The 12,390-nt window shown below is 42.4% G+C and overlaps 1 protein-coding gene across 2 annotated transcripts in view; it reads left to right on the plus strand.

The window, feature by feature from the left end:
* The window catches only part of Specc1l (sperm antigen with calponin homology and coiled-coil domains 1 like), a 106,251-nt gene that overhangs the window by 31,986 nt on the left and 61,875 nt on the right, over positions 1-12,390 (plus strand). For both annotated transcript variants that reach the window (XM_057751045.1, XM_057751044.1), the window contains 2 exons: positions 629-2,262; positions 4,567-4,774. In XM_057751045.1, coding sequence (XP_057607028.1) covers positions 629-2,262; positions 4,567-4,774 — 1,842 coding nt within the window. The remainder of the gene's footprint in view (positions 1-628; positions 2,263-4,566; positions 4,775-12,390) is intronic.

Raw genomic sequence — 12,390 nt, forward strand, 5'->3', positions numbered from 1 at the left:
ACTTTGGAGTTGAAATAGAACCTTAGCATTATCCCCAACTAGCCTGGAACTCAGTATATTGAATCCTCCTGCCTCTGCTCTGCCTCTTGTGTTAGGATTTCAGGTATGTGCCAACCACTCTATCGTGAAAAATTTTTAACTGCTAATGTTTTAAACCTTTGAAAACTGGCATGATTGTTTTGCGTGGTGTAAAAGAAATCGAAAAAAATATAAAGAGCAGTATTTTTTACTTCAAAAAACAAGAGCTAGACCTGATTTTGTAGTCTGTGTCCTCCTACTGTTTCCCCATGTTGGGATGGAACATGAGGCCTAGCAGATGCTAAGATGCCCTGCTGCTGAACCCCAGCCTCCGTCCTCTCATCTTGAGACAGGCTGCCACTGAGTTGTCTGGGCTGGCCTTGAATGTGTTCTGTCCCACGTGCCACCAGGCCCAAAAAGTCCTTGAAACCAGGGGATCATCTTCTAATGAGAAGCTATACATCTGATTTTATACATGAGAAGGGTAGATTTTTATGGTCTGTGTCAGTGTGGCTGGCTGCCCAGCTTTCATCTCAGTAGTCCTGGGTTCTGAACACATGCATTTGGTTTTTAATAATTTTATCTTAAATTCTTTGCTTGAAACATGTAGGCACTAGTTCCTCAGCCAAACGGAGTACTTCAGCCGGTAATAAAGAATCCAGTTCTACCAGAGAAAGATTACGTGAACGCACACGGCTAAATCAGAGCAAAAAACTGCCTTCCGTAAGTCAGGGAGCTAATGACGTAGCCTTGGCTAAGCGTTCTCGGAGTCGCACTGCTGCGGACTGCGATATTCGCATGAGCAAGTCTAAGTCGGACAATCAGATCAGTGACAAAGCTGCCTTGGAAGCCAAGGTGAAAGATCTCCTCACACTGGCCAAAACCAAGGATGTGGAAATTTTACATTTGAGAAACGAACTCCGAGACATGCGTGCTCAGCTGGGCATTAGTGAGGATCCTCTGGAAGGCGATGAAAAGTCTGCAGAGAAGGAAACCATTATTGCTCACCAGCCAACTGATGTGGAGTCTACTCTACTGCAACTGCAGGAACAGAACACAGCCATCCGAGAGGAGCTCAACCAGCTGAAGAATGAAAACAGAATGCTGAAGGACAGACTGAATGCATTGGGCTTTTCCCTCGAGCAGAGGCTGGACAACTCTGAAAAACTGTTTGGCTATCAGTCCATGAGCCCAGAAATCACCGCTGGTAACCAGAGCGATGGAGGAGGAACTCTGACATCTTCAGTAGAAGGTTCTGCCCCTGGGTCAGTGGAAGATCTCCTGAGTCAAGATGAAAATACACTCATGGACCATCAGCACAGTAACTCTATGGACAACCTGGACAGCGAGTGCAGCGAGGTGTATCAGCCCCTCACCTCAAGTGATGATGCTCTGGATGCCCCCTCGTCTTCAGAGTCAGAGGGTATCCCAAGCATAGAGCGCTCTCGGAAGGGGAGCAGTGGGAATGCGAGCGAGGTCTCCGTTGCGTGCCTGACAGAACGGATTCACCAGATGGAAGAGAACCAGCACAGTACCAGCGAGGAGCTTCAGGCAACTCTGCAAGAGCTCGCTGATCTCCAGCAGATTACCCAAGAACTCAACAGTGAGAACGAGAGGCTGGGAGAGGAGAAGGTCATCCTGATGGAGTCACTGTGTCAGCAGAGTGATAAGTTGGAACACTTTGGCCGACAGATTGAATATTTCCGTTCCCTTCTGGATGAGCATCACATTTCTTACGTCATAGATGAAGATGTAAAGAGTGGGCGCTACATGGAACTAGAGCAGCGTTACATGGATTTGGCTGAGAATGCCCGTTTCGAGCGAGAGCAGCTTCTAGGTGTCCAGCAGCATTTAAGCAACACTCTGAAGATGGCAGAGCAAGACAACAAGGAAGCTCAGGAGATGATTGGTGCCCTCAAAGAGCGCAGCCACCACATGGAGCGCATTATTGAGTCTGAGCAGAAGGGCAAAGCAGCCCTGGCAGCCACGCTGGAGGAGTACAAAGCTACCGTGGCCAGTGACCAGATAGAGATGAATCGCCTGAAGGCCCAGCTGGAGAATGAAAAGCAGAAAGTGGCCGAGCTGTACTCCATCCATAACTCTGGAGACAAATCTGATATTCAGGACCTCCTGGAGAGCGTTAGGTTGGACAAGGAAAAGGCGGAGACTTTGGCCAGTAGCCTGCAGGAAGATCTGGCTCATACCCGGAACGATGCCAATCGATTACAGGACACCATTGCTAAGGTATTGCCCAAGTAAAGATGCCCTCATTTGGCATTACACAGTTGCTATACATAGCATGCTTATTGAGAAACAGAAGTGGTTGCTTAATGTGCCATTGCCTTTTATTGACAATCATCTCAAGTTCTAAATTGTGCTGCCTTAAATAGAATAAAAGTTTTCTTTTCACTTTTCATTTTCTTCCCAGATGGTTTATAGTTAAAATGAATTTGTGCCTTTTTCTGGGCAATAGAGAATTTTATATCCTCATCTTTATTATACTATGGCACGGGGTAGATGCTGAGTCAGGATTTCAGTTTTCAAGGATCGGCAGTGTCTGCTGCCTTTTGTCTTGCTATAGTTGTAGTTTCCTCAATATTTTATTGTGAGTTAATTCTACTTTTTAAGAGCATGGTTGCTCCTGTTTCTTGACGGTGTGGGATTTGTTGCTGGCAGAGAGCTTAGAGATGATTCCTTCCTTTGCTTACGTCACAGATGTTCAGTGTAGTGGTTCCTAGTTAGGGTTTCCGTTGTGTCGCCGTGACAACCCTTCTAAAGGAAAACATGTAATTGAGGTGGTGGCCTAGTTTCAGAGGTCCATTGTCATCATGGCAGGACATAGCGGCATGCAGGCAGATGCAGTGCTGAGGAAGGAATGAGTTGGCTACATTTTGCAGGCAACAGGAAGTTAACTGAACAGTGGGTGGTATCGTGAGTGCACACACACACACACACACACATACACACACACACACACACACACACACGAGACCTCAGAGCATCCTTTCGCAATGATACACTTCCTCTAGCAAGGCTACACCTCCTAAAAGTGCCTTTCTCTTTGGGGGCCATTTTCTTTCAAACCACCGCAAATAGTGAAGACTCAGTCAGAATGGCTGGCTAAGTTACTGGTGTTCTGACCAGGGTTTTATATCCTGAATGATTGTGGAAGTGAGTGTTTTTGTACAAATTATCTATTCTATCTGATATTTTGGTTCTTTTTTAATGTGTGTGTGTGCTTGTGTTATTATGACGCATTTGTATGTGCCCAGCCCACAGAAGCTAGAAGGGGGTGTTAGAGTCCTTGAAGCTACAGTTACAGTCACTTGTTGAGATCCTGACATGGGTGCTGGGAACTGAACTAGGGTTGTAGAAGAACAGGAAGTGCTCTTGATTGCTGAGATCTTCCCCACCCAAGTGCCTTGAGTTTTTTTTTTTTAAATATTTATTTATTTATTATGTATACAATATTCTGTCTGTGTGTATGCCTGCAGGCCAGAAGAGGGCACCAGACCCCATTACAGATGGTTGTGAGCCACCATGTGGTTGCTGGGAATTGAACTCAGGACCTTTGGAAGAGCAGACAATGCTCTTAACCTCTGAGCCATCTCTCCAGCCCCAAGTGCCTTGAGTTTTAAAGAGAGAAGTTTTAGTGCATCTTTGATTTACATCAGAAGTGAGGAGATAGAGTATGTGTGTGTTGCTGGGGGTTCAGGACATCAGAGGTGGGGAGATAGAGTATGTGTGTGTTGCTGGGGGTTCAGGACATCAGAGGTGGGGAGATAGAGTATGTGTGTGTTGCTGGGGCGGGGGGCGATGTCAGTCAGGACAACTTATGGGAGTTGGTTTTCTCCTTCTCTCATGCGAGTTCCAAGGATTGGACTCTGGTATTCAGTTTGGCGTGGTGCCTTTCCCTCCTGAGCCATCTTGTCAGTCTGATAGTCATCACTTTCAGAGATACAGTTAGGAGGTACATGTTGAGGGGCGCTACGACTAGAGAAAGACTGTTAGAAATGAAAAGTTATGTTTTACTTATTTTTTGTATGTGTGTCTGTGTGAATGTGCTATGGTCACATGAGGAGGCCAGAAGGTGACTTGGAGTATGTCCTCTTCCTCCACCATATGGGCTCTGGGAATTGAACTCAGGTCCTCAGGCTTGGCAGCTAGCACTTCACCTGCTGAGCCAGATTGCTAGTCTTAATTTTTTTTTTAATGGTTTCATATTTGATTTGAGGTTTTTTTTTTTGTCATAAGTACAGCATTTTTTTTAATGGTAGTGCCAGTTGTTCATCAAATGCACACTTTAAGTCCAAACTGGAGAAGAGGAAATGTCCCCAAAATGCTTCATAAATAATCTGGTTAAGTTCAATGGTACATCAGTGTAATTCCCATCAGTGACATAGTGGGGTTTGTCCTCATGTTGTGTTTAGCTAGGTTTTCAGTCTGCCTGAGGCTGCTTACGCTTAGCCTCCATCTCAAATAGTAAATACTTTGCTAGTAGAGTTTATCTTAAAAGATCTCTCCCTTTAACTGCTACCATTTCTTTAGGTAGAAGATGAGTATCGAGCTTTCCAGGAAGAAGCCAAGAAGCAGATTGAAGATTTGAATATGACGTTGGAGAAAGTAAGATCGGAACTGGAGGAGAAGGAGACGGAAAGGAGCGACATGAAGGAGACTATCTTTGAACTTGAGGATGAAGTAGAGCAGCACCGAGCTGTGAAGCTTCACGACAACCTCATCATTTCTGATTTAGAGAGTGAGTAGAGGCAGGCTCTCCATTTCTTTCTATTCCACCCTTTGTGTGCTTGTGTTTAGTGTGGGAAATAATAATCTGCCTGGCACGCAGTCTGGACACAGTAGCACAGCTGACTGACAGAAGTGTGCTTCCCACGTGAGGGAAACTTTGGGTCTCTATGTTTTGTTCTCAAATGTTCACTAGAAGCATTACTTGAAAATCATATCTAATTAAGCAAAATCATTTACATGAAGAGCTAATGGCATCCGTTATTTTCTAGACCGTAAGAAAGGCCGTTCATTTTCCTTTAATGACTGTGACTGTACAGAACAAAGAAGAAAGGGCCAATCCTGCAGCACCCTGATTATGAGCACTGGTTTCTGTTCTTCTTTTTAAATTTATTCTCTTATTATCCTAAAGATGTTGCATTATGGTAGAATGGAATCTCCATTTTCAAGTTTCATTGTACTTTGCATGAGTAGATTTTTTTTAAACTTTATTTTATAGTTATTTTGGATTTGTAAGAAAGTTGAGAAATCAGGTTTTTATATGAACCTAATCTGTTATCTTATGAATTGTTTGTTTATTAGTTACAAATGAGCAAAAAGAAAAACAACTGCTTGTGCAGTAGGGAAAGCTGAGCAGTCCTTAGGATTTTCGTATGGGTGATGGAGGCACATGGATATTAGGCACAGCACAAGTGAGATGCGTTCTGACTGAGGCATGTACTGACCACTGAGAAACATTAGACAGACAAGGCAATGCATGTCTAATACAGAGGTGTGGAGGGTGCTGTAGCTCTGAACACATTAGTATCATGAAAGAGAAAGGCTGTGGAAATGTCAATATCCCAGACAACAGAAGATTCAGGAGACATGATAATTAGATGTAATTCCCATGTCTAGACAGGTCGATTACTACAGGGAAAAGATGACATAAAGGCACTAATCAAAAATTGAGTTGTGGCTAAGAGATTAAAGATATGTTAATAGTACATTTAGGATGTTGATAATTACACTGTGTTTGCATAAAATATCCCTGTTCTTAGAAACCACACACCGAGTTTTCCAATGAAGGGCTGTGATTACTGCACCCTCAATGAGTTCTGGGAAAAAATGAGGTTAGGGGTAGTAGAATCAGAGACAAGGGGCAGCGGTTGATAGAACAGTTGAGCACACTACTGACAGCAGGGCCGTCTGAATAAGTGGGTTTGTACTGTTTGCCACTTCTTGTGAATTTAAATTATTTCCAAACAATGCATTTAAAAAACTCTTTGTGTGCCTTTCACCTAGCTCCTAAGTTATTAACAAGGGTTACGGTGTCTCGCTCCTGCCTCCTCCTGTGGTGCTGGAGGTGAAGCCTAGGAGCTTGTCCATGTAAATCGCACTTTCTCACCACTGAGCTACAGCCTCATTTCATACACTGTCCTTTACATTACAGAGCTGGAGGCAATGGGGTAGTCTTTTCTGACGCATTAAAGTCTTCAGATTATTGGATGTGTGCAATACTTCTTTAGACACTATTAGTTTATTATTCCTTGACAGCGTTGATTAGCAAGTACAGCATTAGGCCTATTCATAGGTTGGTGGGGATATTTGAAATATTGTCAAAGAAGAACAGGTCATTTGTGGGAAAATTTCAGGTTATAGCTTGGGAATTCTGAGCTCTGGTTAGCTGACCCTGAATCTGTGGGTTGACTAAGGTTTTGTTAAGCATTCTCAGGCCTGTCTGTTGAAATAACCAATGACAGGACAGGATCTTTTTGAGAAGATGATGTTGTGACTGTGTACTCTGGCTGGTTTTCTGTGTCAACTTGACACAAGGCTGAGTCATCAGAGAGGAAGGAACCTCAGTTGAGGAAATGCTTCCACAAGATCCAACTGTAAGGCATTTTCTCAATTAGTGTTCAATGAGGGAAAGCCCAGCCCGTTGTGAGTGGTGCCATCCCTGGGCTGCTGGTCCTGGGTTCCCTAAGAAAGCAGGCAGAGCAAGCTAGGGGAAGCAAACCAGTAAGCAGTATCCTCCATGGCCTCTGCATCTGCTCCTGCCTCCAGGCTCCTGCCCTGCTTGAGTTCCTGTTCTGACTTTCTCCAGTGACGGACTATGATCTGGAAGTGTGAGCCAAACAAACCCTTTCCTCCCCAGCTTGTTCTTTGGTCATGGTGTTTTGTTGTAGTAATAGAAACCCTAACTAAGACAGACTAACATGAACTTTCTCATCTCCAACTTAAAAAAACCTTTGGTCTGATCTTAGTGACGTGTGTGACGCAGTGCTTAATAGTAATGTATTAGAGTTCTGAGCCATCTTCAGCTACCGCAGTCAGATCTGTGGCAGAACAAAAAACAGACAAGAAAGTCAAAGAACTTAAAACTTAAAAAGCATATGTATTTAGGTTTTTTTTAAAAGATGCATTTTTATTTTCTAAATCGTATGTGTGTGCGCATGTCTCTGTGTGGGTCTATGCATATGTGAGTTCAGAGGAGGATGTCAGAGCCCCTGTAAACTGTCTGACACAGGTGCTGGAGACTCTGGAAGAACAGCAAGCGACCTGAACCACTGAGCCATCTCTCCAGCCCTAGATTGAGTTTATATTTTATATTTGAATTTGTTTAATTTTGCTTTTCTTTATTACACATTTTAAAGTTTTATTAGCATATATTATTCTTACATAAGGATGTTTCATTCTGACCTTTTTATGTGTATATTATATATTTTGACCATATTCGTCCATTATTCTATTTGTCTCCTGCTGGTGTCTTCCTCTTTCAGCTAATGTGTGAAGCAATGAGTTTTATTATGGTTTTTTTATAGGAATGTGGGTAGATTTTTTTAAAAAAAAAAAAATCAGGTTGTTTATAGGCACATAGGCAAGCCACCCGTGGCTACACTGCTCTGTCTACCCCCTGCCAGTAGCTGCTTATAAATCTTCAGAGAGGGGCGGGGCAGTTTTGCTTCTTGCATGTAAGAAGGTTTTACGTTTTCCAGATTAACTCTGGCAGTTCACTCAGTGTCCTGTCCATCCAGTAAACCAGTGCTGCCCTATTTCTCAGGCAGTCCTTTCAGTTTTGAATAGGGGAAGAGCGACATCTTGTGGTAACTGAGCACTAGCTAGAAAAAATGTTAGATGATGAAGATTTGGGCAGCAGAACTCTATAAATCATTTTCAACATAAGGAATTTAACTAGAAAATGACTAAAAATCCTGAGTAATTAAAACATCTGTATAGCTTCTTTCCCAGCTTTTTGAGATGAAAAGTATGAATATGTATCATATTGGAAGAGTACTTAGTGCCTCCACTTGATAGTCCTCACAGTGTGTTGAACTACTAACAAGTTCCACCCTATGACACTTCATTCTCAAATATTTCTAGGTATGATCCCTGAAAGAAGAGTTCACGAGCACGTCTAGCAAAATTACTCTTAGTTTCCTACTATCAACTAGTAACTATAATTAGATTTTTTTCAGATGTCACCAAAATGTCTCTATAGCTTTATTTGCTCCCAACCCTTAGTGATTTTTAAAATAATGCTACGGATCTGTCCCAGGGCCTCGTGAATGTTAGGAAAGTTTCATACCAGCAGTTTGGGGTTTTGGCCTGAGACCAGTTTCAAACTCCTCACATTTCTGCCTCTGAGTTTCCACAGTTCTAGGATTATATGTGTGTGCTGCCACACTCTCCTCGCTCTCTCTCTCTCTCTCTCTCTCTCTCTCTCTCTCAGATGATAGTCAGGGTCTAAACAAATTTGACACTTTATGTTGGATCTCTAGAGTTTGATGGCAGTCAATTTTTTTCTCTAGAAAATCCTCACATTTGGAGTTAACTCAGCATATGCTATGTGAATTTGATGACAAAGAATTTTTATTTAAGAAAGCAAAATTTTTTCTGTAGAATAATTTAACAGTCATCACCACAATTCGTCAGTCCCTAAATAAGCCTTGTATTCAATAGTAGTAGCTCCCCAGTGACCCCAAGAAAAACCCATATTAAGTAGAGTAACTTTCTCACCCCAATGTAAATTCTGGAATTGATACATAGGGATTTACGACAGCTCCTAAACTCAAGAATGTGGAGGGACGCATGCTCACAATGAAAGGACAAGTAGAAAACTACAGGGAATTAAAACTACACAACGTGACAAGTAGACACTTTACAACTCCAGATTTAGCATGTATTATAAAAAAAACTTACAATCCTTTAAATATCAAACTAAATGAAGAGTAGTGGAGTTGAGGATTAATCTGCTCATTCTGCAGTATGAGGTATAGGGAGAAAACAGTTGAAGAAAATAAATGGAGATTAATGACCTATGAAATAATCTCAAATTTGCAACACATTTAGAGTCCCAGGAGACTCCCAGATCATACTGGCACCATACAGTATACCTGGCCTTCTGTGCTCTAGGCCATGGCTTTAGCATTTAAGCCGGAGAGGTGTGATGTAAACTCACAACTTCCGGTTCAGAACATGGCTTCAGATCACCACTTTTCCCCCACCACCACCAAAAAAAGAAAATGAATGAAATATAAAAGCCTTGTAACACTAACACTGAGATAGAAAACAGTTGGCTTGTGCCAGTAGACAGTGATTTGGAGTAATTTCTGGAATATGGAAAGCAGATAGTATCGGGTATGGAGAAATAAAACAGAATAGAAAAACCTACAGACCAGGAGAACAATGAGAACCAAAGTAATGTTCCCAGCAAGCTTTGGGTGGAAGGGGAGCGTGTGGCTAGAACTGCCCACTCAGGACTGGGTACCGAGGCTCCCGACTTAGCTGGCTACACCCCTCTTGGGCTGAGAATCTTCTGGATAAAGGAGTAGAAGTGCAGGCTACCATGTGGTCCAGGAGAGAGGACCATACAGAGGGAAAAGAAATCAGTTTGACCCCACCGTAAAATGGATGTACCACCCAGCACCTTGGTTGGAGTACAGTCCTCCTGTTGATGCGTGTCATCAGCAGAGCCTTTACTGTTGCTGTGCCGTGAATGAGAAGCCTGTGGGTAGAAGAGTGATTCCTGCAGTCATTAAGAAATGTGTAAATGTTGCTAATGCTTAAATAAATAAATAACAGGACTTACTGGGCATTTTATTATCTTAAAAAAGAAACAGCCAACTAAAGAAAATCAACTGAAGAACACCCCAGATAGAGCCGGGCGGTGGTGGCGCACGCCTTTAATCCCAGCACTCGGGAGGCAGAGGCAGGTCTACAAGAGCTAGTTCCAGGACAGGAACCAAAAAGCTACGGAGAAACCCTGTCTCGAAAAATCCAAAAAAAAAAAAAAAAAAAAATAAATTAAAAAAGAACACCCCAGATAAAGCTAGGGACTTCATCATCCCTGCTATTCTGGGTGTGGTGGTGCAACATACCTTTAACCCCATCATAGGCAGGTGATCTCTATGAATTCAAGACAAGCCTGATCTAAACAATGCGTTCCAGGCCAGCCAAGGCTATATAATGAGACCCTGTCTGAACATGATGGTGGTGGTGGTGATGATGATGATGATGAGTAGCATCAGGGTCTCGTTGAGACAGAGAGCTGGCACAGTGGGTAAAAGAACTTACTCTGTAAGCATGAGGGCCTGAATTTGAATTCTAGCAATCGCATAGAAATGGGCATGGCTGTGTGTGCTTGAGAGAGCTCACTGGCCAGCCAGACTAAGTGAAATAGCAAGCTTTGGTTCTGTGAGAGACCCTGTCTCAAGGGAATAAGACAAAGAGTAATGGAGTTTAATATATATAATATATTGAAGTAAAAGTTTATGAAAATACAAATCAGAAAAAGACAAAACAAAGATATTTGACATAGAAAAGAAAGTAAAGAGCAAAACAAGATGCCAGTATTCATTGAGCAAATGTGAAAATTGACACTTTACCTTACGAGATGAGGGTAAGACCATTGCAATTTGAAAAGTTCTGAAACTGGTTCCAGAGAAAGACTAAGCATTTTCCTGATGACCCTGCACAATACTGTGAGGAATATTGACTGCAAAAGCCTATTCACACCGCCTTCTCTTATTTTCTGCCCATTGACAAACCTCTCCCCATATTTTGCAAAGAAAATTCACAGCAAAAGTCCACATTATGTCAGCTTTCTCATATTGAGAGCTCTGCTATGCCACTGTTGAGTTTTCCCCAAGATTTTGCCCCCTTTCAATCTTTGCTTCCTTGGACAGATTTGGCAATAGCTTTGTAAGTGATGTGGACAAAATTGCCTACAATAATGAAAACCTACAAGAATTTTTATTTTTCATTTTCCCCTTAGGCATAGTTAGTCTTTTTTTTTCCCCAGGCAGATCATTCTGAGTGTGCGAGTGTGTGTGCACATGTTAAAAAGACAACTACCATGTTAATAAAATATTCAATTTGGGAAAAAAAAAAAGCTTGATAGCATGCAAGAGGAGAGAGCGATCCTCTTCCCCTCTCCCCGCCCCTCCGGCAGGGTGTCCTGGCACTCTCTGCAGACCAGGCTGGCTTTGAATTCACAGAGATCCACCTGCCTCTGCCTCCCAAGTGCTGGGATTAAAGGTGTGCACCACCACCGCCCCACTGGGAGTGATTTTATGTGCAGTTAAGGAGTATGACCACTGCAGCTTTTTAAAAGAGTGTTGATAAGAGCTCCCTTAAAAGATTTAGCAGTTGTCTTCCAGGACCCTTCTGTAGGAACAGCTTTATAGTTTTGCAGGTATCTTGTGGGTGCTTGCTGCAGGACTGCTTTGTTAACACAACATTTGGAAATAGTCTATTATAGTTTTTGAAGATATATATATTTTATGTGCATGAGTTTACCTCCATGTATGCAAGTGCACTGTGTATGTGTCTTGTGCCCCAAGAGTTCAGAAGCGGGTGCCGAAACCCCTGGAACTGGGTTCCAGATGGTTCTAAGTTACCATGCTGGTTCTGGGAACTGAACCTGGATCCACTACAAATGTATCCAGTGCTCTTAACTGCTGACCCTTCTCTCCAGTCCCACAGGCTTACCCGTTGTAATCTAGTAAACAGCGATGGGCGCAGTGTGGGTCTCCTCTGTTCTCATTGCTGTTTTGCTAGCGAGACTGGAAAAGACAGATCTGAGTCTGTTAGCTAGAAGATGAAATCTAACCAGCCATAGTGCACTTCTGTAGTTTAGAACCACTTAAAGTTTCAAACGTAATGTGGAAATGATAGCCAGACACAACAGTGTTCTTTTTAAAACTGCTGATTTCATTATACTCTATCAAGCCATAAGTAAATTAGTAATTTTTCAAAAAAGCAGAAAAACAAAACCCAAAAAACTTAACAAGTCATGTTCTAGTATAACCTGAATTAGCTCATGTTGCTTTTTGTAAGTGTTCCGTCATCATTTCTACTTTTGGAACTTTTCTCCAAGTAATTTCTGAACAACTTTGTAAAGACATTTGCTGTATTTTAAGAAAAAGTTGGAACTATGTTAACTTCATTAGTAGATTTTAAAAGCTAGTTCTGATATGTTCCATTGATGGAATACTCTGGGGCAATCTAGCTGGTGCTGCACATCTGGCTCTTTCTCTGGGGCCATCTAGCTGGTACTGCACATCTGGCTCTTGCTCTGGGGCCATCTAGCTGGTGCTGCACATCTGGCTTTGCTGATAGTGGATTCCATTATTTACTACAGGCTTG

The sequence above is a fragment of the Chionomys nivalis genome, chromosome 19 (genome assembly GCF_950005125.1).
Source record: "Chionomys nivalis chromosome 19, mChiNiv1.1, whole genome shotgun sequence".
Lineage (NCBI taxonomy): Eukaryota > Metazoa > Chordata > Mammalia > Rodentia > Cricetidae > Chionomys > Chionomys nivalis.